The sequence below is a fragment of the Jaculus jaculus genome, chromosome 12, assembly GCF_020740685.1.
Source record: "Jaculus jaculus isolate mJacJac1 chromosome 12, mJacJac1.mat.Y.cur, whole genome shotgun sequence".
Lineage (NCBI taxonomy): Eukaryota > Metazoa > Chordata > Mammalia > Rodentia > Dipodidae > Jaculus > Jaculus jaculus.
The window spans coordinates 33,071,114-33,097,892 of record NC_059113.1 but is presented as its reverse complement, the minus strand read 5'-3'; the positions used below and the strand labels follow the sequence as shown (position 1 = coordinate 33,097,892).

The 26,779-nt window shown below is 41.0% G+C and overlaps 1 protein-coding gene across 2 annotated transcripts in view; it reads left to right on the top strand.

Moving 5' to 3' along the window:
- The window catches only part of Ulk2 (unc-51 like autophagy activating kinase 2), a 109,049-nt gene that overhangs the window by 5,887 nt on the left and 76,383 nt on the right, over window positions 1-26,779 (top strand). For both annotated transcript variants that reach the window (XM_045130961.1, XR_006632912.1), the window contains exons 4-7: window positions 15,258-15,290; window positions 15,518-15,554; window positions 19,250-19,423; window positions 21,071-21,144. In XM_045130961.1, the coding sequence (XP_044986896.1) occupies window positions 15,258-15,290; window positions 15,518-15,554; window positions 19,250-19,423; window positions 21,071-21,144 (318 nt within the window). The remainder of the gene's footprint in view (window positions 1-15,257; window positions 15,291-15,517; window positions 15,555-19,249; window positions 19,424-21,070; window positions 21,145-26,779) is intronic.

The window sequence follows — 26,779 nt, the reverse complement described above, 5'->3', positions numbered from 1 at the left end:
GGTTATATAGATATGTATACAGAAGCTAACACTTCTGTGATAAATGTAGGAAGAACTATTGTAGTCTTTAAAAATTAAGTCAAGGGCCAGGCTTGGTGGCACACACCTTTAATCCCCAGCCCTTGGGAGGCAGAGATAGGGTCACTGAGTTTGAGGCCACCCTGAGACTACATAGTGAATTGCAGGTCAGCCTGGGCTAGAGTGAAACCCTACCTCAAACCCCCCCCACCCAAAAAAAAAAAAAAAAAAGTCAAGGACTGAAGAGGTGGCTCAGCAGTTAAGACATTTGCCTGAAAAGCCTAACAACCTGAGTTTGAATCCCCAGAACCCAGGGTAAAACCAGATGCACAAAGTGACACATAAATCTGGAGTTCATTTGCAATGGCTAAAGGCCCTGGTACACCCATTCTTTTTCTGTTTCTGTCTCTTTCTTTCTCTGCTTGCAAATAAATAAATAAAATAAAATATAAAAAATATTTAAAAAAAATTAAGTAGAGCACTGTAGTAGCCAATATGCATAAAATGGTTTTCATTTATTTATTTGAGAGGGAAAGAGGTAGGTAACGAGAAAGAATGGGCACACCAGGGCCTCTAGCCCCTGCAAATGAACTGCAAATGCATGTGCCACCCTGTGCATCTGGCTTATGTGGGTACTGGGGAATAGAACCTGGGTCCTTATACTTTGCAGGCAAGCATCTTAACTGCTAAGCCATCTTTCCTGTCCTCCCCCCCTTTTTTTAGAAATATATTTTACAATTTTTATTTATTTATTTGAGAGAGAGAAGTAGATATAGAGAGATGATGGGTGCTCCAGGGCCTTCAGCCCCTGCACATGAACTTCAGACGCTTGCGGGCACATACCTCAACCACTAAACCATTCCTGTAGCCCCATGCTTTTTTTTTTTTTTTTTTTTTTTTTTTTGAGGTAGGGTCTCACTTTAGCTCAGGCTGACCTGGAATCCATTATGTAGTCCTCAGACTTACTGCAATCCTCTTACCTCTGCTTCCCTAGTGCTGGGATTAAAGACGTGTGCCTCCATGCCAGGCTATATTTTTGTTTTTATTTGTTTCATTTTCTAATATTTCTATGATTTACAACTGCTGCTTATTTATTTATCTATTTATTTTTTATTTTTTGTTCATTTTTATTTATTTATTTGAGAGTGACAGAGAGAGAGAGAAAGAGAGAGGCAAATAGACAGAGAGAGAGAATGGGCGCGCCAGGGCCTCCAGCCACTGCAAACGAACTCCAGACGTGTGCACCCCCTTATACATCTGGCTAACGTGGGTCCTGGGGAATTGAGCCTCGAACCAGGGTCCTCAGGCTTCACAGGCAAGCGCTTAACCACTAAGCCATCTCTCCAGTCCATACAACTGCTGCTTTTTAAAAACTTTATTTAGTTATTTGAGAGAGAGGGAGAGAAAATGGGCATGCCAGGGCCTCCAGCCACTGCAAACCAACTCCAGATGCATGCACCCCCTTGTGCTTACATGGGTCCTGGGGAATGAGCTGAGGTCCTTTGGCTTTGCAGGCAAATGCCTTAACCTCTAAACCATCTCTCCAATCCTACAATTGCTGCTTTAGAAAATGCTGTAATGTGTACACACACAGACACAAATACAAATGTGGCATCCAATAGAATTACAAGTTAGAGACAGGAACGCGGGGCTCTAAGACAGGGTCTCAAGTCAGCCTCTTAGGCAGAATTTCTCTGTAATCAGAGTAATTCTTTCTGGGTGGAACACTAGATGAAGTTGCTTGGCTTATATTTAGGGCCCATATTGTGTTTTTGAAAGTTCATCATTTACGGAGTCATACTTGGCTAGTGTAATGTTCACTGTGAGAGCCATGGGGACTAAAACCAATGGAAGGAACAGTAGATTCCTCCTTTTTGTGCTTACTCCTGAGCAGACCATGCCTAGCTTCTATTTCTTTTGTTTGGCTTCATCTGAATAGTTGTCCAGTAAAGTAAATGGACTGTTAGGTGATTATATTACATTTGTAGCTAAAACCTTTTTTCGAGGTAGAGTCTCACTCTTAGCCCAGGCTGACCTGGAATTCACTATGTAGTGTCAGGGTGGCCTGGAACTCACAGTGATCCTCCTACCTCTGCCTCCCGAGTGCTGAGATTAAAGGTGTGCGCCACCATGCTAGGCAAAATTTTTTTTTTTGTTTTTTTGAGGTAGGGTCTCACTTTAGCCCAGGCTGACCTGGAATTCACTATGTAGTCTCAGGGTGGCCTCGAACTCACGGCAATCCTCCTAACTCTGCCTCCTGAGTGCTCAAAAAACTTTTTAATACTTACTTGCACTATTTAGATTGATTCATTTTATAAAGTTTTGAGTGGTTTTAATATGCTAGACATGGTTTTGAGCACTAGAAATAAAACATTGAGCTAGACAAAGTCCTTGCTATTCAGTGTGCTAAGTGACAAAATGGACTGCTCTGCATGCACTTTTTTTTTTGTTGTTGTTTTGTTTTTTGAGGTAGGGTCTCACTCTGGCTCAGGCTGACCTGGAATTCACTATGTAGTCTCAGGGTGGCCTCGAACTTTCGGCACTTCTCCTACCTCTGCCTCCTGAGTGCTGGGATTAAAGGCACGCGTCACCATGCCCAGCTCTGCATGCACTTTTTTTTATGTGTGTGTGTTTTAGAGGTAGGGTCTCACTCTAGCTCAGGCTGACCTGGAATTCACTATGTAATCTTCAGGGTGGTCTCGAACTCACGGTGATCTCCTACCTCTGCCTCCTGAGTGCTGGGATTAAAGGCGTGTGCCACCATGCCCGGCTCTTTTGCATGCACTTTTTATGCAGTCATTATTAATCTGGTCATACCATGCCACAAAACATTTAACCAAACTCATAGGATGTTTTACATTTTTTCTTTTATAAATATGCCATGACAATAATGGGTACTTTCTGAAAATGTTTTTAATTTTAGATTTGCAATAGCCAGCTCAAATAGCATGCATAATTTTAAAGTTTTTGGTTATGGAGTGTGACTGCTTTCCAAAAAACCTGGAACTATGAACTCCTCCTATGTGCTGTATGGGTATATTTTATTACGTGTTTAAATAGGTATAATTCATTCTTTCACTTGTGAAACTCAATGTAGAAAGAAGAGAAAAACTTTAAAGTGAAAAATAGAGTCAGTTCACAAACTCTATTTGAAGTGTCTATTATCCTCAGAGCTGTTTGTGTAATTGTCTTGTTCTCTATAGATAGAGGGCACTGAGTGGTACAAATCAGTGCATAGAACAAAAAATGTCAAATAACTCTTTAACTGCTGAGTCTTCTCTCCAGTCTTTAATAATTATTTTTAAATACTTATTTGGGCTGGAGAGATGGCTTAGCAGTTAAGTGCTTGCCTGTGAAGCCTAAGGACCCCAGTTTGAGGCTTGATTCCCCAGGCCCCACGTAAGCCAGAAAGAATGGGCACACCAGGGCTTCTAGCCACTGCAAAAAAATGTAAGCCAGATGCACAAGGGGGCGCATGCATCTGGAGTTTGTTTGCAGTGGCTGGAAGCCCTGGCATGCAAATTCTTTATCTGCCTCTTTCTCTGTCTGTCACTCTAAAATAAATAAAAATAAACAAAAAAATTACTTATTTAACAGCAGAGGAGGAGGGAGGGGAGAGAATAGGTGTGCCAGGGCCTGTAGCTACTACAAACGAACTCCAAATGCATGTGCCACTTTGTGCACTGGCTTTATGTGGGTACTGGGGAATCAAACCAGGCTTTGCAAGCAAGCACCTTTAACAGCTGAGCCATTTCTCCAGCCCAAATAACAACTTTTTTTTTTCCTTTGGTTTATCGGCCTAAACAACAACTCTTACTTTGTCTAGAGGTACAAAAAGCTTTGGCAATTATAGAACAGGCTTTGCTTTCATAGAGAGTATACTTAGATGTCTATCAGTATAAAAGTATTTTTAGATAGGAGAGATGGCGTAGTGGTTAAGGTACTTACCTGCAAAGCCAAAGGACCCAGGTTCAATTCCCCAGTACCCACACAAGCCAGATGCACAAGGTGGTGCATGTATCTGGAGTTTGTTTACAATGGCTGGAGGCCCTGGCATGCCCATTCTCTTTTTTTTTTTTTTTTAATTTTTATTAACATTTTCCATGATTATAAAATATCCATTCTCTCTTTCTCTTCTCTTTCTTAAAGCTTCTTTTTTTTGTTTGTTTGTTTTTTTGAGGTAGGGTCTCACTCTGGTCCAGGCTGACCTGGAATTAACTATGTACTCTCAGGGTGGCCTCGAACTCTCAGCAATCCTCCTACCTCTGCCTCCCCGAGTGCTGGAATTAAAGGCGTGCGCCACTACACCCGGCTATTGAAAAGCATTTTTATGTACCAGCTTTGGTTGCACAATGAGATATATACTATTTGGAAGAATATACCCAAGACCTAAGTTATCAAACATACATTAATTTCGGGGTAGGTACATTAAAATGGTATATTACTTTGTACATTGTAAACTACTGGAACTACTGTATTAAATTAATATAAATATTATCTAAGTAAACATACTCTTGAATCTTGAACATTTGGCTACTAAATGAGCATTTTTTTTTGTTTGTTTTTTCAAGGTAAGGTCTCAGTGTAGCTCAGGATGACCTAGAATTCACTATGTAGTCTCAGGGTGCCCTCGAACTCATGGCGATCTTCCTACATCTGCCTCCCAAGTGCTGGGAGTAAAGGAGTGGGCCACCATGCCTGGCCTAAAATAAACATCTTAACCTAATATATTTGATACACTTAAAAAATATTTTTTTCTGTTTTTGTTTTTTGAGGTAAGGTCTCACTCTAGCTGAGCCTGACCTGGAATTCACTATGTAGTTTCAGGGTGGCCTTGAACTCATGGTGATCCTCCTGCCTCTGCCTCTTGAGTGCTGGGGCTAAAGGTGTGCGCCACCACACCCAGCTCCATAGCCAATTTACAAAAATATTTTATGTGTTTATTTATTTGAGAGAGAGAGAATGGGTGTGCTGGAGCCTGTAGCCACTACAAACAAACTTCAGATGCCTGTGTTACCTTGTGCAGCTGGCTTACGTGGGTACTGGGGAATTGAACATGGATTCTTAGGCTTCATAGGCAAATACCTTAACTGCTAAGCCATCTCTCCAGCCCCTTAGCCAATTTTTTAAATTGGTTGTTTGATTTCTTATCATTTAGTTTTGTTTTTTTTTAAATTTTTATTCATTTTTATTTATTTATTTGAGAGTGACAGAGAAAGAGGCAGATAGGGAGAGAGAGAGAGAGAGAGAGAATGGACACGCCAGGGCTTGCAAATGAACTCCAGACACATGTGCCCCCTTGTGCATCTGGCTAATGTGGGTCCTGGGGAGTCGAGCCTTGAACCGGCGTCCTTAGGCTTCACAGACAAGCGCTTAACCACTAAGCCATCTTTCCAGCCCTCATTTAGTTTTTTGAGTTCTTTGTATATCCTGGATATTAATCCTCTGTCAGATATATAGTTGGCAAAGATTTTCTCCCATTCTGTAAGTTGCCTCTTTGCTCTATTTTTGCTCTGTTTATATTTTTGCCAGGATGCCCTGTCAGTTGATGAAAATGGGCTATTGAAGTTATCCACTATGATTGTGCTTGATGTTATCGGTGACCTTAAGTCTAGTAGTGTTTGTTTAATGAAATTGGGAACACCCAGGGTAGGTGCGTATATGTTTAGAATTGTAATGTCCTTTAATCAATATAAAGTAGGCTGGGTGGAGCAAAATACAGGTGAATTATAAAATTCAACTGAGCAATATATACACTCAGTTAAAACCAGCAGGAGTGGGGATTAAAACAAACAGATAATCTAATAAAACTGTGGTCCCGAAGGGTGTGTGTTAACTCACATCCTTAATACTATTTACTGGGAGGCTGAGATTCCTGGACCATAATGGGTTCTAGGGTTCCTGGGCTCAAGTAAGACCCTGTCTCTAAGAAGGATAGATGAAAAAGACAGACAGGCACTATAAATCAGGAAATATCAAAAGTCTCAGGGTGGTCTTGAACTCACAGCTGTCCTCCTACCTCTGCCTCCCGAGTGCTGGGATTAAAGGTGTGTGCCACCACGCCCGGCTTCTTGACTTTTCCAGAAGGCTGTGTGAGTGGAGCATCTCTTTACCGGGATTCTGCTCCTGTGGCTCACCAGGGCTGGGCTCACATGTGTAGCTCTTCCCAGTAGTGTGCTTGCCAAAGCCGTGCCTAGAGCTGACTGTGCTGCTTGTGTGGCTGCTAGAAGCTCTGGGTCTCCTGTTTCTCTGCTGGGGCTAGTAATTCCTTACACACCTTCACTTTTTGGTAGAAGAATGTGTTGTGCTGGATTTTTGCCTTTTTCTTCCCCTAGGCTGCTTTGGCGTGGCTACTATGCTGCCACCTTAACTAGAAGACCCCCTTTAAGTCTCTTGAGTGGTGGCATTGTAGGCTGTGCCACTGTGCCTAGCTAGTGGTTTTTAAAAAAATATTCATGTTTATTTTTATTTATTAGAGACAGACAGAGGGGGAGAGAGAGATAGAGAGACAGAGAGTGAGAATGGGCACGCCACGGCCTCTAGCCACTGCAAACGGACTCCAGACGCATGTGCCACCATGTGCCTCTGGCTTACATGGGACCTGGAGAATCGAACCGGGGACTTCGGCTTGGCAGGCATTTGCCTTACTAGTGTGTTATTTTAAAGAACAAAAGTTTTGTTTTCTTCTTTGTGATAAGGCCTTACTGTAGACCACGTGTTCACCAGGAACTCATTGTGGAGACCTTTCTACTTCAGCCTTGTAAATGCCACCACACTGGCTTTTTAGTTTTTAAAGGTATGGTATCACCATAACCCAGGCTGACCAGGAATTTACTCTGTAGTCTCAGGCTGGCCTCAAATTTAGTTATCCTCCTACAAATGCCTCCTGAAAGCTGGGTCTAAAGGTGTGTACCGCCACGCCCAATTTCTTTAGTGTTTTTATATGGTATATTTAAGAAGACTTTCTACTCAGCTGGGTGTGTTAGCACTCGCTGGGGAGACAGAGGTAGGGTTACTGTGAGTTTGAGGTCACCCTGAGATTACGTAATGAACTTCACATCAGTCTGGGCTAGAGTGAGACCCTATCTCAAAAAAACAAAATAGAAAAAATAAAGACTTTGCCCACCTTGGAGTCATGAAGACACTGTATTGTATTTTGTCATTCACATTTACCTGTGTGAACCACCTAGAACTGATTTTTGTTGGGGTAGTGGTTAAGACTTTCTGTGTTGTTTTTTATTTTATTTTATTTTCTGAGGTAGGGTCTCACTGTAGCTCAGGCTGATCTGGAATTAGTCTCAGGGTGGGTTTGAACTCATGGTGATCCTCCTACCTCTGCCTCCTGAGTGCTGGGATTAAAGGCATGCACCAACATGCCTGGTGTGACTTTCTTTGTTTTTATTTTGAAATAGGGTCACAGCATGCATTCCAGGCTGGCCTTGAGCTTGATGTGTAGCTCAGACTGGTCTTGAAGTTATGATTGTTTGCTCCTGCCTCTGGAATGCTGGATATGCAAGCATGTGTCACCATACTTGGCTGAGATTCACTCACTTTTTCAAATGGGCAGTCATGTGATCCAGTGCTGTTTATCAGAGAGACACTTGCTTTCCTAATGACTGAATGGCCACATATGTGAAGGGCCATTTCTGGACTCTGTTCAGAACTTTTTATAACTTTTCTTTGGTTTTTCGAGGTAGAGGCTTACTCCAGGCCCTGGCTGACCTGGAATTCACTCTGGCCTTGAACTCATGGTGATCCTCCTACTTCTGCTTCCCAAGTACTGGGATCAAAGGCATGTGCCACCATGCCTGGCCACTTTTTTTCTTTTTCAAGGAGGTAGAGTCTCACTCTAGCCCAGGCTAACCTTGGAGCTCACTCTCTGGTCCCAGGCAATCCTCCTACCTCTACCTCCTGAGAGCCGGGATTCAAGGTGTATGCCAGCATGTCCTGCTTTTATCATACTTTTTCTTAATATAGCTAAGCCTCATACGTAACAGTATAAGTTCTCCAATTTTTCTCCTTCCAATCATAGGCAGGAGGGTCATTGAAAGTTCCAGATCTGGCCCCTACTTGTTTCTTTTTAGTAATTAAATGTGGGTTTTTTTTTAAAATATTTTATTTTTTATTTATTTGTGAGAGAAAATGGGCACTCCAGGATTCCAGCCTCTGCAAACGAGGTAGGGTATTGCTCTAGCTCAGGCTGACCTGGAATACACTATGTAGTTTCAGGGTTGCCTCAAACTCACAGAGATCCTCCTGCCTTGGCCTCCCAAGTGATAGGATTAAAGGCGTGAGCTACCACACCTGGTAGTAATTAAGTTTTATCTACTAAGAAGTTTGAATGGGAGAGTGATACAATAAAATTCCTGTAACTTCAGTTTTGTTGATGAAAGTACTGGAAAGGATTGTTAGATGAGGATTTCTGAATACCAGAAGAGGAGAATGCATGTGTGTAACTGGTTAGCCCTTGGTGATTCAGTTCACAGGTGATATGGGCCTCTATCCTTTCTGAACCTTGATGGGCCTCTGTTCTAAATTCTCCAATGTCCCAGTATCACCACTTTTCAGTTGTCTATAGTATAGTGACTTGATTGGTTTTATTAGAAAAACACTTGCTTTTTCCATATTAATTCTTTCCTATCTCTGGTAGCTACTTGTGATCACTATTTTCTAAAGGGGTCCTTAAAGAGGTTTAAGGAATGAAAATGATTGAATCTGGGAAAATCTTTACTGCTTTGAAGGTTTGTATGACATGTTAAGATTATTAGAAAATTTCTATTTTATCTATTTATTGGATGAGTAAATAAATAGGTGAAAAAAATTCAAAGATTTATGCATATCCTTCCTAAACTGTTAATAGCAAAATGGGAATTTGAACTTTTCTGTTGAGTGAATAGAAGTTATTTATTTGTATTGAGCTTCCTCTTACAAATTCCTAGCTTTTTTTTTTTTTTTTTTTTTGAGGTAGAGTTTCACTCGAGGCTAGGCTGACTTGGAATTCACTATGTAGTTTCAGGCTGGCCTTGAGTTCATGATGATCCTCCTCCCTCTCCCTTCCAAGTGCTGGAATTAAAGGCATGCACCTCCATGCCCAGCATAGCTCTCTTTTATTTTTATTTATTTGCAAGCAGAGAGAGAGAGAGAGAGAGGCAGAGAGACGAGAAACCGAGAACGGGCACACCAGGGCTTCTGACCGCTGTAAACAAACTCCAGATACATGTACCACATTGTACATTTGGCTTTACATGTGTGCTAGGGAGTTGAACTTGGTATTTTAGGCTTTGCAGGCAAGCACCTTAATTCTTAGCCATCTCTCCAGCCCCTTTTTTCTCTATAGTAGTCATTATATGATGCCATTCAATGAATAAGCAACACTGATTTGAGGTATTGTCGAACTTTGTACTTGAGAAAATATTGGTTAAAGACACTTGCTTACCAAGCCTGCTGTCCCAGGTTCAAGTCCCGAGCCACCCACCTAAAAGTCAGATGCACAAAGTGGCACATGCATCTGGAGTTTTGTTTGCAGTGGCAAAAGGCCTTGCTGTGCCCATTCTCTGTTGCTTTGTCTCTCTCAATCTGCTTGCAAGTAAATAAATAAATATGTATGTATGTATGTATGTATGTATGTATGTATGTTTGGTTTTTTGAGGTAGGGTCTCACTCTGGTCCAGGCTGACCTGGGATTTACTATGTAGTCTCAGGGTGGCTTTGAACTCTTAGCAATCCTCCTACCTCTGCCTCCTGAGTGCTGGGATTAAAGGCATGCGCCACCATGCCCAGCTAAATAAATATTTTTGAAAAAAAATATATCCTATTAAAAGTTGGAAAGGTTTCGTGATCTGTCAGTATTTTTAGGGCTTATATGGTATATTGATTGGTCTAGATCCTATCAGGTTTTGTACTTAAAATCTACCTGGTGTAGGGGTGCCAGGGAGAAGGCTCATTGGATAAATTATTTCCTGAGCATGCATGTGTGCCCAAATTTGGAACCATAACAGCCACACGAAAAAGCTATGCCTGCCATGTGTAAACCCATGCACACATAGGTGCAAGAAGGGAAGCCAGCAGGAGAATCTTCCTTGGAAGTTTGGGGAACAGTTAGCCTGGCAAAAGCAGTGGTCAGCATGAAATTCCTGCTCTAATGAGGTGAAAGGCAAGGACTGAGCCCTGAAAGTTGTCTGTCCTCTGACCTCCACATGTGCTCCATGGCATGCTTATGCCTGTACTCTCACTTGTGAACATGCACACACCAAATGAAAACAACTCTAGTTCATGAAAGAGATCATTTAATTTCTAGAAATAGAATTCTCTATGTAGCCTCAGGCTTACCTCCACCTCACTGCGATCTTCCTACCTTTGCCCCTGGAGAGCTAGAATTAAAGAAAGGCATGTACCTTCACACCCAGCTGCTTTTTTTACTTTATATTTCTCATATGAGGAAGACCTTTTTTTATTTTTTTCCTTAGGGGTAGGGTCTTGCTTTAGCCCAGGATGACCTGAAACTCATTCTGTAGTTGCAGGGTGGCCTTGAACTCACTGTGATCCTCCTACATCTGCCTACCCTCCGCCCCTGCCCCCTCCTGCCCCCACCCCCCGCCAAGTGCTGGGATTAAAGGCATGTGCCACTAAGTCTAGCTTTCCCCTATCTATCTATCTATCTATCTATCTATCTGTCTGTCTGTCTGTCTGTCTGTCTGTCTGTCTGTCTGTCTGTCTTCCTTCCTTCCTTCCTTCCTTCCTTCCTTCCTTCCTTCCTTCCTTCCTTTCTTTCTTTCTTTCTTTCTTTCTTAGAGAGAGAGAGAGAGAGAGAGAGAGAGAGAGAGAGACTTGGTGTATGACTTCAGACACTTGTGCCACCTAGTGGTCATGTGTGACCTTGTGCTTGTCTTACCTTTGTGTGTCTGGTTTATGTGGGATCTGGAGAGTTGAACATGGGGTCCTTAGACTTTGCAGGCAAGTGCCTTACCCACTAAACCATCTCTCCAGCCCCCCCCCCCCCCTTTTTTGAGGTAGGGTCTTACTCTAGCCTAGGCTAACCTAGGATTCACCATACAGTCTCAGAGTGGCCTTGAACTCATGGGATCCTCCTACCTCTACCTCCCAAGTGCTGGAATTAAAGGCGTGTACCACCATGTCAGTCATTTTATGTATATGTGGGTTTTGGGGAATCAAACCAGGTCCTTTGGCTTTGCAGGCAGATGCCTTAATTGCTAAGCTCTCTCTCCAGCCCTATGTAGTTATATTTTAATATTTTATTTTTACTTATTTATTTCACTGGGGGGGGGGAATGGGTGCACCAGGGCCCATACGCATGTGCCACCTTGTGTATCTTGGTTACATGGGTCCTGGGGAATTGGACCTGGGTTCTTTGGCTTTGCTGGCAAGCTCCTTAACTGCTAAGCCATCTCTCCAGCCCGTTTTGAATTTTTGAATTTTTATTTTTACTTATTTGAGAGCAACAGTCAGACAGAGAAAGAGGCAGAGAGAGAGAGAGAATGGTCGCACCAGGGCCTCCAGCCACTGCATACAAACTCCAGATGCATGTGCCACCTTGTGCATCTGGCTAACGTGGGTACTGGGGAATCAAACCTGAGTTTTTAGGTTTCATAGGCAAACACCATAACTGCTAAGACATCTCTGTACTAGTATTTGAAATATTTTTATTTATTTATTTGCAAGCAAGGATACAGAAGAAGTGAGAGAATGGGCACTTCAGGGCCTCTAGCCACTGCAAAAGAACTCCAGATGCTGCATGTGTCACATTGTGCAGCAGGCTTAACTCATCTTGTAGTCCCAGACTGGCCTCTAACTCACAGCAATTCTCTTACCTCTGCCTCCTTAGTGCTGGGATTAAATGTGTGGCCCACCACACCCAGCTGCCTTTTAAGATTTTACCATCAATTGTTGTAGTTCTCCTGTTGTAGGCCAATGTGAAATGAATTGCTGACTAGTGCTGTATTTTTTTTTTTTTTTGAGGTAGGGTCTTACTCTAGCTCAGGCTGACCTGGAATTCACTACGGAGTCTCAGGGTGGCCTTGAACTCACGGTGATCCTCCTACCTCTGCCTCCTGAGTGCTGGGATTAAAGGTGTGCGCCACCATGTCCGACGTGCTGATTCTTTTTATAACATATATGTATATATATATATTTCTTTTTGGTTTTTTGAGGTAGGGTCTCACTCTAGCTCAGGCTGACCTGGAATTCACTATGCATTCTCAGGGTGGCCTTGAACTCATGTTGATCCTCCTACCTCTGCCTCCTGAGTGCTGGGAATAAAGGCGTGTGCCACCACACCCAGTTTAAAACATATTTTTATTTGTTTGCAAGGAGGGAACGAGAGAGAGGAAATAGGCACTCTGGGACCCCCTGCCACTGCAAACAAACTCCAGATACTTGTGCTAGTTTGTGCATCTGGCTTTATGTGGGTATTAGGGAATCAAACCTGTGCCTTCAGGTTTTGCAAGCAAGCACCATTAACTGCTGAAACCATCTTTCCTGCCCAACAATAGATTTTTTTTGGTTCAGGTGTGTTTTTGTTTCCCCTCATTTTATTACATTTGCAGAGAGAGAGAAGGAGAAGGAGGGAGAGAGAAGAAAGACACAGAGAAAAGGCCTACCAGGGCCTCCAGCCACTGCAAGTTGAACTCCATATGCATGTGCCACTTTGTGCATCTGGCTTTATGTGGGTACTGGGGAATCAATCTCAGGTCTTTGGGGCTTACAGGCAAGTGCCTTAACTGTTGAGCTATCTCTCCAGCTCCAGCACTGATTCTTTTTTTTTTTTTTTTTTTTTTAATTTTTATTAACATTTTCCATGATTATAAAATATATCCCATGGTAATTCCCTCCCTCCCCACCCCCACACTTTCCCGTTTGAAATTCCATTCTCAATCATATTACCTCCCCATTACAATCATTGTAATTACATATATACAATATCAACCTATTAAGTATCCTCCTCCCTTCCTTTCTCCACCCTTTATGTCTCCTTTTCAACTTACTGGCCTCTGCTACTAAGTATTTTCATTCTCACACAGAAGCCCAGTCATCTGTAGCTAGGATCCCCATATGAGGGAGAACATGTGGCGCTTGGCTTTCTGGGCCTGGGTTACCTGACTTAGTATAATACTTTCCAGGTCCATCCATTTTTCTGCAAATTTCATAACTTCATTTTTCTTTACCGCTGAGTAGAACTCCATTGTATAAATGTACCACATCTTCATTATCCACTCATCTGTTGAGGGACATCTAGGCTGGTTCCATTTCCCAGCTATTATAAATTGAGCAGCAATAAACATGGTTGAGCATGTACTTCTAAGGAAATGAGATGAGTCCTTTGGATATATGCCTAGGAGTGCTATAGCTGGGTCATATGGTAGATCAATCTCTAGCTGCTTTAGGAACCTCCACACTGTTTTCCACAATGGCTGGACCAGATTGCATTCCCACCAGCAGTGCAGAAGGGTTCCTTTTTTTCCACATCCCCGCCAACATTTATGATCATTTGTTTTCATGATGGTGGCCAATCTGACAGGAGTGAGATGGAATCTCAATGTAGTTTTAATCTGCATTTCCCTGATGACTAGTGACGTAGAACATTTTTTTAGGCAGCACTGATTCTTGACTAGGCTCTGAATTGTACTGCTCTATACTTCCCCTTTTCTGTATTGCCCCCTCACTTTACTTTTGAATTTAGGGTCTTGGTGAAGCCAGGTTCTACTTGGAAGTGCTGTACTTTTTGAAAAATATTTTTATTGAAGCTGGGTGTGGTGGTGCACACACCTTTAATCCCAGCACTTGGGAGGCAGAGGTAGGAGGATCGCCATGAGTTCAAGACCACCCTGAGACCACATAGTGAATTCCAGGTCAGCCTGGACCAGAGTGAGACTGTGTGACCCTACCTCAAAAAACCAAAAAAAAAAAAAAAAAAAAAAAAATACACACACACACACACATTTTTATTGGCTTGAGAGATGGCTTAGTGGTTAAGGCGTTTGCCTGCAAAGCCAAAGGATCCCGGTTCGATTCTCCAGGACCCACATAAGCCAGATGCACAAGGGGCGCATGCATCTGAAATTCATTTGCAGTGGCTGGAGGCCCTGGCTTGTCCATTCTCTCTCTTTCCCTGCCTCTTTCTCTCTCTCAAATAAATAAATAAAATATGTTTTAAAATATTTTTATTTATGTAATTACAAGTAGAGAGAGACAATGAGCATGCCAGGGCCTCTAGCTACTGCTACCGAACTCTAGGTGCATGCACCACTCTATGCTTCTGGCTCTGTGTGGATACTGGGGAATCAAACCCCAGTCATCAGGCTGTGCAGGCCTTAGTCACTTAGCCATCTCTCCAGCCTGAAAATGCTGTGTTTTGATCTGCACTGAAACATTGACTTAAGTTAAATCATAGGGAGGCCGTTTAAAATTATTTACCATGTCAGCTAGTCTTCATGCTTGAAGCTACATAAATTTGACTTTACAAAAATATTGTTACTTCCTTAAAATCTTAGAATATATCCTTGTAGAATGTCATAAACATTTTCCTTTTGTCAACAATTTCCTGGTTGTCCTGAATAAACAAACAATAGAATACAAACTACTCATCCTGAGCCATCTGTTCAAGAAATCAGATTGTGCATTTAGTCTTGCTAAGAAGGATTATATGTCAGTTTGCTACACAGCCCATAAACTTTTTTAAGTGGAAATACTTCCCTGAGAGCCAAAGAAGCCTTCCTTTTTACCAATTGCTAATTTATCATGCCTTTTTCTCTTTTCTTTTCTTTTCTTTTTTCTCTTTTCTCTTCTTTTCCTTTCTTTCTTCCTCCCTCCCTCCCTCCCTCTCTCTCTCTCTCTTTCTTTCTTTTTTGAATTGTGGGGTTGGAGAGATGGTTCAGTGGTTAATGGTGCTTGTTCAGTTTTCTAGTACCTAAGTAAAGACAGAAGCACGATATAGAGCATCTTGAATTCATTTGTAGTGGCAGGAGGCCCTGACAACTCATTGTCTGTCTCTTGCAAATAAAAAAAAGACTACATTTTTGGTTTGGTTAATTTGAGAAAGAGTATAGCTTTGTCAATCAGGCTTGCCTTGTAATTGTGGCATTCCTTCTGTCTCTGCCTCCCAAGTGCTAGAATTTTTGGATTTACTTTATTTAATAGTAAATAAGTATATTTTTATTCACTATCACTATTTTTAAGCTTAATGTTTAATTTTTCAGTAAGTGATATTTATGTTTACTTTTTAGGAATTACCCAATTCTGTCTTTCTGGTGATGGAGGTATGTGTGTATGATACCAGTGTTGACAGTAGCTTGTTATTAGAAATCTTGAATTAATAAAGCTGATGTAGTAACTTAGAGTCTATGTTATAAGTAATACAAAGTTTTAATATTTTGATTATGTAATATTTTAAAATTTATATACAAATGATTTTTTTAAATTAACAGAATTGATTGAGTTAATCTTGAATCACTGTCCTTATTTTAATTACTTTTTCTTTTATCAGTATTGCAATGGTGGAGACCTGGCAGATTATTTGCAAGGTAATTTTGTGTGTATCTGTCAATATTCAACAAAGAGCAGTATGTTTAATCCTAAGAGGTGTTTTTGAATTATACTAACTCAGATTCTTACACTGGTATAGAAGTACTCAATAAATATTTGTGTATTTATTATATACTAATTTTCTTGACCAGCTGTTTGTTTGTTTTTTTTTCCCCCCAATAAACTTTACTTGTGAAGTACTTAACTTTTCCATGCCTCTGCTTTTCCCAAGAAGGAAGAAATCCTATAGAAACTCTCTCCTTCAGAAGGCTCGACTAGGTTGCCATTACTGAACTATTTATATCTCAAAATAAATAAAAACACTGGTGGAAGAACTCCAAGAATGTATTTAGCTTGGGCTAGAACAAGACCCTACTTCAAAAAACCAAACCAAAAAATGTATTTATATGAACATTCCTTTGTTTTGTTTTGTTTCGAGGTAGGGTCTTGCTGTCTAGGCCAGGCTGAGACTACATAGTGAATTCCAGGTCAGCCTGAGCTAGAGTGAGACCCTACCTTCAAAATAATAAAGTATTATAGAATATTGGAGCTAGAGGGATGGCTTAGTAGTTAAGGTGTTTACCTACAAAGCCAAATGGACCCAGGTTTGATTTCTCAGAACCCACGTTAGCCAGATGCACAAGGTGGCACATGTGTCTGGAGTTCATTTGCATTGACTGGAGGTCCTGTTGGCCCATTCCTTCCCTCCCTCCTTTCTTTCCTTCTTCCCTCCCTCCGTCCCTTTTTCTCTCTGTCAAATAAATAAATTAATAAAAATAAAATATAGAATATTAAAGTGGACAAAAATGCTATCCATTTCTATTTCAACAATACGATTTAAATAAAAATGAAGCTCTAGTCATTGATTTGGCCCACTCATTAATAGGCATAATTTGTATGTTGGCTTGTATAAATAAGTAAATTCTTTTCTTTCTTTCTTTCTTTTTTTTTTAAACTATCTTGCTGAGTTTGGTGGTGTATACCTTTAATCCCAGCACTTGGGAAGCATAGGTGGTAGGATCGCCTTGAGTTCAAGGCCTCGTGAATTCCAGGTTAGCCTGGGTCACAGTGAGACCTTATCTCAAAAAACAAAAACAAAACAAAACTATCTCAGGGGCTGGTTCAATGGTCAAAGGCACTTATAAAGCCTGATGACTTGAGTTCAATTCCCAGTATAAACCCAGATGCCCAAAGTGGCACATGTGTTTGGAGTTTGTAGCAGTAGGAGGCCCTGGCACTGCCATACTCTCACTTGCTCTCTCCTCTTTTTGTTTTTTTCTCTCTCTCTCTTTAAAAAAAAAAAACAAAAAAATGATGTGCTCCAAATTTCTAAATTTCATCTCCTGGGATAATAGGGGAGTTTCGACATGATATGTTTAGAGTACTTTGAATTCTTTTTTACAGTATGTATCAAGAAAAGAAGACTGGGCATGGTGGCGCACGCCTTTAATCCCAGCACTTGGGAGGCAGAGGTAGGAAGATTGCCATAAATTCGAGGAGACCCTAAGACTACATAGTGAATTCCAGGTCAGCCTGGGCTAGAGGGAGACCCTATCTCAAAAAAAAAACAAAAAAAAACAAAAAAAAAAACAACAAAAAAAACAAGGATCAAAAGAAAGGAAGAAAGAAGGAAAGGAAAGAAAATCCTTGATCCTCGTGTGATGGCACATGCCTTTAATCCCAGTGCTCGGGAGGCAGAGGTAGGAAGATCTCTGAGTTTGAGGCCAGCCTGGGACTACAGGGTGGAGGGGCACAGGCAACTTGCCAGTGTCTGCCTCAAAAACCTTTTTTAAAAAAAGGAGGAAAGAAAAAAGAACCCCAGAGAATTAAAGAGGGCTGGGATAAGAACAGCTCTCATAAGAAAAATATTTGGTAATTTTGGGCTGGAGAGATGGCTTAGCGGTTAAGCGCTTGCCTGTGAAGCCTAAGGACCCCGGTTCGAGGCTCGGTTCCCCAGGTCCCACGTTAGCCAGATGCACAAGGGGGCACACGCGTCTGGAGTTCGGTAGCAGAGGCTGGAAGCCCTGGAGCGCCCATTCTCTCTCTCTCTCTCTCTCTCTCTCTCTCTCTCTCTCTGTCTTTCTCTCTGTCTGTCGCTCTCAAATAAAGAAATTAAAAATTAAAAACAATATTTGGTAATTTTAAATCAGAGATTTATTTCAGGATGTTAAGGACGTAAATGTCAACATGTAATTAAAGTGATTTTTTAAAACTTTTTTCAAGGTAGGGTCTCACTCTAGTCATGGCTGACCTGGCACTCTGTAGTCCCAGGCAGGCCTCAGAGTAATCATCCTATCTTTGCCTCCCAAGTGCTGGGATTAAAGGCATGTTCCACCATGCCTACCTTTTAAAGCATTTTATACAGCTTCCATATGCATAGACATAAACCATGATAATTCCCACCCACCACTCCTGTTGTCCCCCTCCCAAAGCAGACTCCATTGAATCTTTTCTTTTTTCTAATTAGTCTCTCTTCTAAATTGGAGTCATCATCTTTTCCTCCAATTATGAGGGTCCTGGGTGGTAGTGTTCAGCACTATGAGGTCATGAATATTAAGGCTATTTTATGTCTGGAGGACTGCATTATAAACAGTCCTATCCTTCCTTTGGCTCTTACATTCTTTCTTTTTTAATATTTATTTATTTGAGAGAGAAAGAATGGGTGTGCCAGGGCATCCATCCACTGCAAACAAACTCCAATTGCATATGCCACCTTCTGCATCTGGTTTACGTGGGTCCTGGAGAAATGAACTGGGATCCCTTGGCTTTGCAGGCAAATGGCTTAGCCACTAAGCCGTCTCTCCAGCCCTTGGCTCTTAACATTCTTTCCACCACCTCTTCTGCAATGGACCCTGAACCTTGGAGGTTGTGATAGAGATGTCTTAGTGCTGAACACTCCACTATCACTTCTTCTCAGCACTATGGCGACTTTTGGTTCCTCAGTGCTTCCCACCATCTGAAAAGAGAAGCTTCTTTAACCAAAAGTGAGAGTAGCATTAATATATGGTATAAACATAAAAAATTACTTACAGGACAGTTTGGTGAGCATAATATATGCATTTAGCCAGACAACAGTAGGTGTTATTCTTCTAGGGTTCATGACCTCCTCAACCTCCCCCCCCCCGTAGGGTTTCACTCTAGTCCAGGCTAACCTGCAATTCACTATGTAGTCTCAGGGTGGTCTTGAACTCGCAGTGATCCTCCTACTTCTGCCTCCCAAATGCTGGGATTAAAGGCGTGCGCCACCACCCACCACACCCAGCTTTTTATTTTTTGAGGTAGGGTCTCACTTTGGCCCAGGCTGACCCGGAATTAACTATGTAGTCTCAGGGTGGCCTCGAACTCAAGGCAATCCTCCTACCTCTGCCCTTTCGAGTGCTGGGACTAAAGGTGTGCACCACCACGCCTGGCTGACCTCAGCTTTTGACTAAGTTTACAGTGTTAGGCACGTATTTCGTCACTTTAGGTATCTGTCAGTTTGAAAAAAATCCCTTTGTAGACTTCAGTTGTTCAGGTAACAAATGTTAGGTATCTGTCAGTTTGAAAAAATCCCTTTGTAGACTTCAGTTGTTCAGGTAACAAATGTGAATCCCACTTAATTATTTTACTCCCTTAACTGGATTCTTTTGCTGGGATATGTAGAAGTCATTGGATTTTGTGTTATTAAATACTTATGTGACTCCTTTTCTCCCAGCTAAAGGGACTCTCAGTGAAGATACCATCAGAGTGTTTCTTCATCAGATTGCTGCGGCCATGCGGATCCTGCACAGCAAAGGAATAATCCACAGGGACCTCAAACCACAGAACATTTTGTTGTCTTACACTAGTCGCAGGAAGTCAAGTGTCAGTGGTATTCGCATCAAAATAGGTAAACAGCCCTGTCTTCTTCATGGGAAGGACCTTTTGAGGCTCAGTACTTTAGGTAATTTTAGTTCAGCTTTATAAGAGTGGATTTTATTGATGCAGTTTTGAAAATTTTGGGATTCAGTGAGATTTTTTGAGATACATGAATTCTTTGCCTTATTAGTAGCATAATGTACATATGAGAGGGCCAAACATGGAGCAAATCCTGTTTTTTGGGGAAAGGGAAGTGGATATACTAAGACTGGCAGCAAATTAATAAATCTGATTTTTTTTAGCTCATACGATTTTTTGCTTATATTTATTTATTTATTTGAGAGTGACAGACAAAGGCAGAGAGAGAGAGAGGGAGAGAGAGAGAGAAGGAATGAGAAGGGGTGCACCAGGGCTTCCAGCCACTGCAAAAGAGCTCCAGATGCAAGTGCCTCCTGGTGAATTGAGCCTTGGACTGGGGTCCTTAGGCTTCATAGGCAAGCGCTTAACTGCTAAGCCATCTCTCCAGCCTTTCATACAATTTTTTTTTTGTTTGTTTTTTGAGGTAGGGTCTCAGTCTAGTCCAGGCTGACCTGTGATTTACTATATAGTCTCAGGGTGGCCTTGAACTCTCAGTGATCCTCCTACCTCTGCCTCCTGAGTGCTAGGATTAAAGGTATGCACAACCATGTCCAGCAGTTCATAAGATTTTATTTTTATATTTTTTGTTCATTATTTATTTATTTATTTGAGAGTGGCAGACACAGAGAGAAAGACAGATAGAGGGAGAGAGAGAGAATGGGCGCACCTGGGCTTCCAGCCTCTGCAAACGAACTCCAGACGCATGCGCCCACTTGTGCATCTGGCTAACATGGGACCTGGGGAACTGAGCCTCAAACCGGGGTCCTTAGGCTTCACAGGCAAGTGCTTAACCGCTAAGCCATCTCTCCAGCCCAGTTCATAAGCTTTTTGACATAGGGATCTGAAAGATCTCATTCAGCCTTTGGAGGCTTTTTTAGTGTTCTTGTACCTAAAATTATTTGAAGATGGGCTGAGGAGATGGCTCAATGGAAAAAGTGCTTGCCACAACTGAATATGGATCCTCAGACCCTACGTAAAAGTGGGAAGGCATGGAGGGCTTCTGTAATCTCAGTGCACCTTTGCAAAGTGGTGAAGACAGGTGATCTCCCACAAGCTTGCAAAAGGACCACTGAACCCTGCCTGTAAACAAGGTGGAAGGAAGGCAAGGACCAGTTTGAAAGGTGTCCTGTGACCTTCACATGTGTGCTGTGGCATGTCTGTGTACTTACGTGGATGTGCATGCACACACACAAAACAAATTAGGTTAGTAAAGGCAGTTCAAATTCTGTATCTGGTATTAATATTTAATGAGACCTATATTAATCATTAATTACAGTTAGTATTTTTGCTTGAAAAATTGGTTCTTCTTTATTAAAATACCAGTAGATTAATGATTGGTATAATTGATTATGACTACTGTGTTTTTAAGTTATTAAAATTGAGACGGCTGCTTTTCTCCTCTTGATGGACAGGTTTGTTCAATGAACACTTTATTTTCCACAGTTCTTTTGTGCCTTCGTGTGTCATGAGGAATCATATGATATATGTGAAATGTGAGCAAAGTGTCATTTGTTTTTCTACTTTTTATTTTGTGAAATAGCGGATTTTGGTTTTGCTCGTTACCTACATAGTAACATGATGGCAGCAACACTGTGTGGATCCCCAATGTACATGGTGAGTGAGGCTCCTACCTTGCAGTTTGAAGTTCCATTTTGGCAGTGGGCTTTCAGGGTAATGTTCATATCCTGGAAACAGTGATTTTTTTTTTATTTGGGATGTTTTATACCTAAGTTATATTTATATTACTAATATTAATTATGTTGTTAATGCCTTCATACAAATATCTCTTGTTTTAGGGTAGTGGACTATACAAGTTATTGCCTATTTGTTCTTTTTTTTTTTTTTCCATTTACTTATTTGCAAGTAGAGAGAGAAGAGCATTGGTGCTCCAGGGCCTCTAGCCGCAGCAAGCAAATTCCAGATGCATGTGCCACATTGTGCATCTTGCTTTACATGGGTACTAGGGAATAGAACCAAGGTCGTTAGGCTTTGCAGGCAAATGCCTTAACCACTAAGCCATCTCTCCAGCCCTTGTTCTTGTTTAAGAGTGTTAGCTATGATAGAAATCCCACAATGGAATCAAACTATAAATCAATAGCAAGAAAGGCTATAGAGCATACACAAAATCATGGAAACTAAACAATACACTACTAAATGATGAATGGGTCAATGAAGAAATCAAGAAGGAAATCAAAAAATTTATAGAGTCAAATGATAATGAGAACACAACATACCAAAATCTATGGGACACAATGAAGGCAGTTCTAAGAGGTAAATTTATAGCTTTAAGAGCCTATATTAAGAAATTAGAAAGGTTGCAAGTAAATGACCTAATGCTTCACCTTAAAGCCTTGGGAAAAGAAGAACAAGGCAAACCCAAAATCAGTAGACGGCAAGAAATAGTAAAGATTAGGGCAGAAATGAATGAAATAGAAACAAAAAAACAATCCAAAGAATTAATGAAACAAAGAGTTGGTTCTTTGAAAGGATAAACAAGATCGATAAACCCTTAGCAAATCTGACCAAAAGAAAGAGAAAAGAGACACAAATTAATAAAATTAGAGATGAAAAAGGTAACATCACAACAGATGACAAAGAAATTCAAAAAATCATAGGGACATACTATAAAAGCATATACTCCACAGAGTATGAAAATCTGAAAGAAATGGATGAGTTCCTTGATTTATATGACCTACCTAAATTAAATCAAGATGAGATTAATCACTTAAATAGACCTATAACAAGCATGGAGATCTGAACAGTTATTAAAAATCTCCCAACTAAAAAAAGTCCAGGCCCAGATGGATACACTCCTGAATTTTACCAGACCTTCAAGGAAGAGCTAACACCATTGCTTCTTAAGCTTTTCCATGAAATAGAAAAAGAAGGAATTCTACCAAAACCAGACAAAGATAGAACAAAAAAAGAAAATTACAGATCAGTCTCCCTCATGAACATAGATGCAAAAATTCTCAACAAAATATTGGCAAACAGAATACAAGAGTATATCAGAAAGATCATTCACCCTGACCAAGTAGGCTTTATCCCAGTGATGCAGGGATGGCTCAATATATAAAAATATATAAATGTAATACATCATATAAACGGGTTGAAGGACAAAAATCACATGATCATCTCATTAGATGCAGAGTAAGCATTTGACAAAAATCCAACATCCCTTCATGATAAAAGTCCTACAGAGACTGGGAATAGAAGGAACATATCTCAATATAATAAAGGCTATTTATGACAAGCCTACAGCCAACATATTACTAAATTGGAAAAACTGGAAGCTTTTCAACTAAAATCAGGAACAAGACAAGGGTGTCCACTGTCCCCACTTTTATTTAATATAGTACTGGAAGTCTTAGCTATAGCAATATGATAGAAATCCCTTGTTAGATTCAATTCAAGATAAAAATTCATAAAGTATAGTTGTGTTAATACTTTATGTATAATAATTAAGAATACTTTGAATATGCTTTTTGCATAATGTTTATCTTGACAAGATCCCTGTATTGAACACATTTTATCCATTAGCCTCACTGTTACTGCTAAAAAATATTATTATCTTACTACTTTATTCTTTCATATAGATATCATATCTCTTAGGAGTTGGCTGTGGAACCTTAAATCAATGTGAAATATGAAACCTACAAACGTCTTTCTAATTCTGATTCTAATTCTCTTTTTTTTTTTTTTTTGTTTTTCGAGGTAGGGTCTCACTCTGGTCCAGGCTGACCTGGAAGTAACTCTGTAGTCTCAGGGTGGCCTTGAACTCACGGTGATCCTCCTACCTCTGCCTCCCGAGTGCTGGGATTAAAGGCGTGCGCCACCACGCCCGGCTCTGATTCTAATTCTCAATAATTTTGGAGCTTCAGAATTATGTGGAGTAAATACATCTATTTAAGTTCGGTTGAAGATGTGTTTATGTTAGAAATTTCTATTAAGCTGAGCATGATAGGTCATAGTTGTAATCCTAGCCCTCAGGAAGCTGACCAAAAAAAAAAAAAAGATCACCATAAGTTCCAGGCCAGCCTGGGCTACATAGTGAGTTCTGGGTTTCCCTGGATTATATCATGAGACCAGTTTTAAAACAAGAAACGAAAAATTAGGCTGAGAGATTGTTCAGTGGTTAAAGATGCTTGCTTGCAAAGCCTAGTGGCCTGCGTTCAATTCCCATAACTATGTAAAGCCAACCTGGAATGTGTGTCAGGCCAGTCTGGGCTAGAGTGAGACCCTACCTCAAAAAAAAAACAAAAAAGAAAAAAAAAACTTGAATTGTGTTTTGGCACAAAGGTAGGAAAATCATGAATTCAAGGCCAGTTTGGGCTACGTAGCGAGTTCCAAGCCAGCCTGGAGACCTTGTCCTAAAAAATTAAGGTGGGCATGCTGATGTACACCTTTAATCCAGCACTGGGGAGGCAGAAGTAGGAGGATTGCTGTGACTTCAAGGCCACCCTAAGTCTACATAGTGACTTCCAGGTCATCTTGGGCTACAGCGAGACAGACACTACCTTGAAAAAGAAAAAACAAAACAAAAAATTTAAAAAACAGGGACTTGAGAGATGACTCAGCGGTTAAAGGCACTTGCTTGCAAAGCCCAACAGCCTGGGTTTGATTCCCTAGCACCCACGTAAAGCCAGATGCACAAAGTGGTGCATGCACCTAGAATTGTTTGTAGTAATAGGAGGCCCTAATGCACCCATACTTAACACACTGTCTTTCTCTTCCTGTCTCTCAAGTAAATAAAAATATTAATCCAGGAATGGTGGTTTTAATCCCAGCTCTAGGGAGCCAAACGTAGGATGATCACTGGTGAGTTCCAGGCCAGCCTGGGCTAGAGTAATAACTCAAAAAGCCAGGGGGGGAAAAAAGTTAAGGCCTGCTTGGGCTATATATACGAAAACGCTGTCTCAAAAGACAGACAAAGCTGGGCATGATGGCACACGCTTTAATCTAGTACTCAGAAGACTAAGGATCACTGTGAGTTCAAGGCCAACTTGAGACTTAAGTTCAGGTTAGTCTGGGTAGATCAAGACCCTACCTTCAGAAAACAAACAACAAAAAAATGGGCTAGAGAGATGTCTCAGTGGTTAAGGTGGTGCTTGTTTGCAAAATCTGTGGATCCAGGTTCAATTCCCCAGTACCCACATAAAGCACAAGGTGGCACATGTGTCTGGAGTTTGTTTGCAGTGGCTAGAGGCCCTGGTGTGCCCATTCTGTCTGTCTGTCTCTCTCTCTACCTATCTGAATAAATATAAATAATTGCAGAAGAGGTGGCAGAAAGAATGTAAGAGCCAGAGGAAGGGTAGGACTCCTTACAATGTGCTTCTCCAGACACAAAATGGCCTGGGTATCCATGACCTCACAGTGCCTGACATTACCTACACAAGACCATCATAATAGGAGGAAAATATGATGACATCAAAATGAGAAAAAGACTGATTGAGAGGGGGAGGGGATATGATGGAGAATGGAGTTTCAAAGGGGAAAGTAGGGGGAGGGAGGGCATTACCATGGGATCGTCTACAATCATGGAAGTTGTTAATAAATTTTAAAAAATTAAAAAATATAAATAAAAATATAGATAAATAAAACAATAAAAGAAATTAGTTCAGCCTTGAACATTGTGCTTTGGCTGATTATTAGTGAAAGCTGATTTAGTTGTGGTATAGCTGAGTGGTGAAGGCCTTACCAAGCATATGTGAGGCCTTGGGTTCAATCCCTGCTATCGCAGAAGTAAAAAAAAAAATGCTGTCCTGCTGTCTACCTTTTATTATTTTTTTCAAGATAGTGTTTCTCTGTAGTCCCAGGCTGGCCTCAAACTCACAATGATCATTCTAGTGTGCCACCAGGTCCTGCTTTTTTTTTTCTTCTTATTTTTGACACATAGTTTGGAGCTTCCTATATAGGCTACAATAGATAGCCGGTGAGCCCCAAGGATCTGCCTGTTTATGCCTTCCCAGTACTGGGATTACAACCATGCGCCGCTATGCCTGGCTGTTTTTTTTTTTTTTTTTTTTTTTTTTTTTACCTGAGCTCTGGGAATCAAACTCTAGTCCTCATTCTTGTAAGGCAAGCATTTGAGTAACTGGGCTATCTTATCTCACCAGCCCTGGCCTTGATTTTTTTTTTTTTTTTTTTTTAGTTTTTCAAGGTAGGGTCTCACTCTAGCCCAAGCTTACCTGGAATTCACTCTCTTGTTTCAAGCCACCCTTGAACTCTCAATGATCCTTCTACCTCTGCCTCCTGATGCTGGGATTAAAGGCCCAGGAGAGGTGGGGGTAGAGAATGAGAGAGAGCACCAGGGCCTTTAGCTGCTGCAAAAGAACTCCAGATGCATGCACCACTTTTTGTATCCTGCTTCATGTGGGTGCTAGGATTAAAGGCGTGACCTACCACACCCACTGATTATTTATTTATTTATTTATTTATTTGAGGTAGGGTCTTTCTCTTAGCCTAGGTTGACCTGGAATTTACCGATGTAGTCTCAGGAGGGCCTCAAACTCACCATGCCCAACTGATTTTGTTTTTTGAGATAGGGTCTCTAACCCAGACTGACCTGGAATTCACTATGTAGTCTCAGGGTGGCCTTGAAGTCACAGTGATCTTCCTACCTCTATCTCTCCAGTGCTGGGATTAAAGGTATGCACCACCACAATTGGCTGATTTTTCTTTTTAAAGAAAAAAAAATATTTGAGACAGTCTAACTCCCTCTTGTTTCTTCTTCTGATTGCATTTTATTCTGAAGCCCCCATAGCACTGAGGGAACTTCTGTTATCTGGCTGATACATGTTTTTATGTATTACTTTAATACTCTTACTGTAATCTGTATATATAGGTAGAAATAGTAGAAATATTTGTTTTTCCTTTTTGTGCAACTTTTTTTTTTTGTTTTGTTTTTCAAGGTAGGGTCTCACTGGCCCAGGCTGACCTGGAATTGACTATGTAGTCTTCTCAGGGTGGCCTCGAATTTACAGGGATCCTCCTACCTCTGCTTCCCGAGTGCTAGGATTAAAGGTGTTCACCATCATGTCCGGCTTGTTTATCATAAATATTTATTTATTTATTTTAAATTTTTATTTGATAGAGAAAGAGGCAGATAGAGAGAATGGGTGTGCCAGGGCCTCCAGCCACTGCAAACAAACTCCAGACACATGCACCACTTTGTGCATCTGGCTTACATTGGTCCTGGGGAATTGAACTGAGGTCCTTTGGCTTTGCAGGCAAATGCCTTAACCACTAA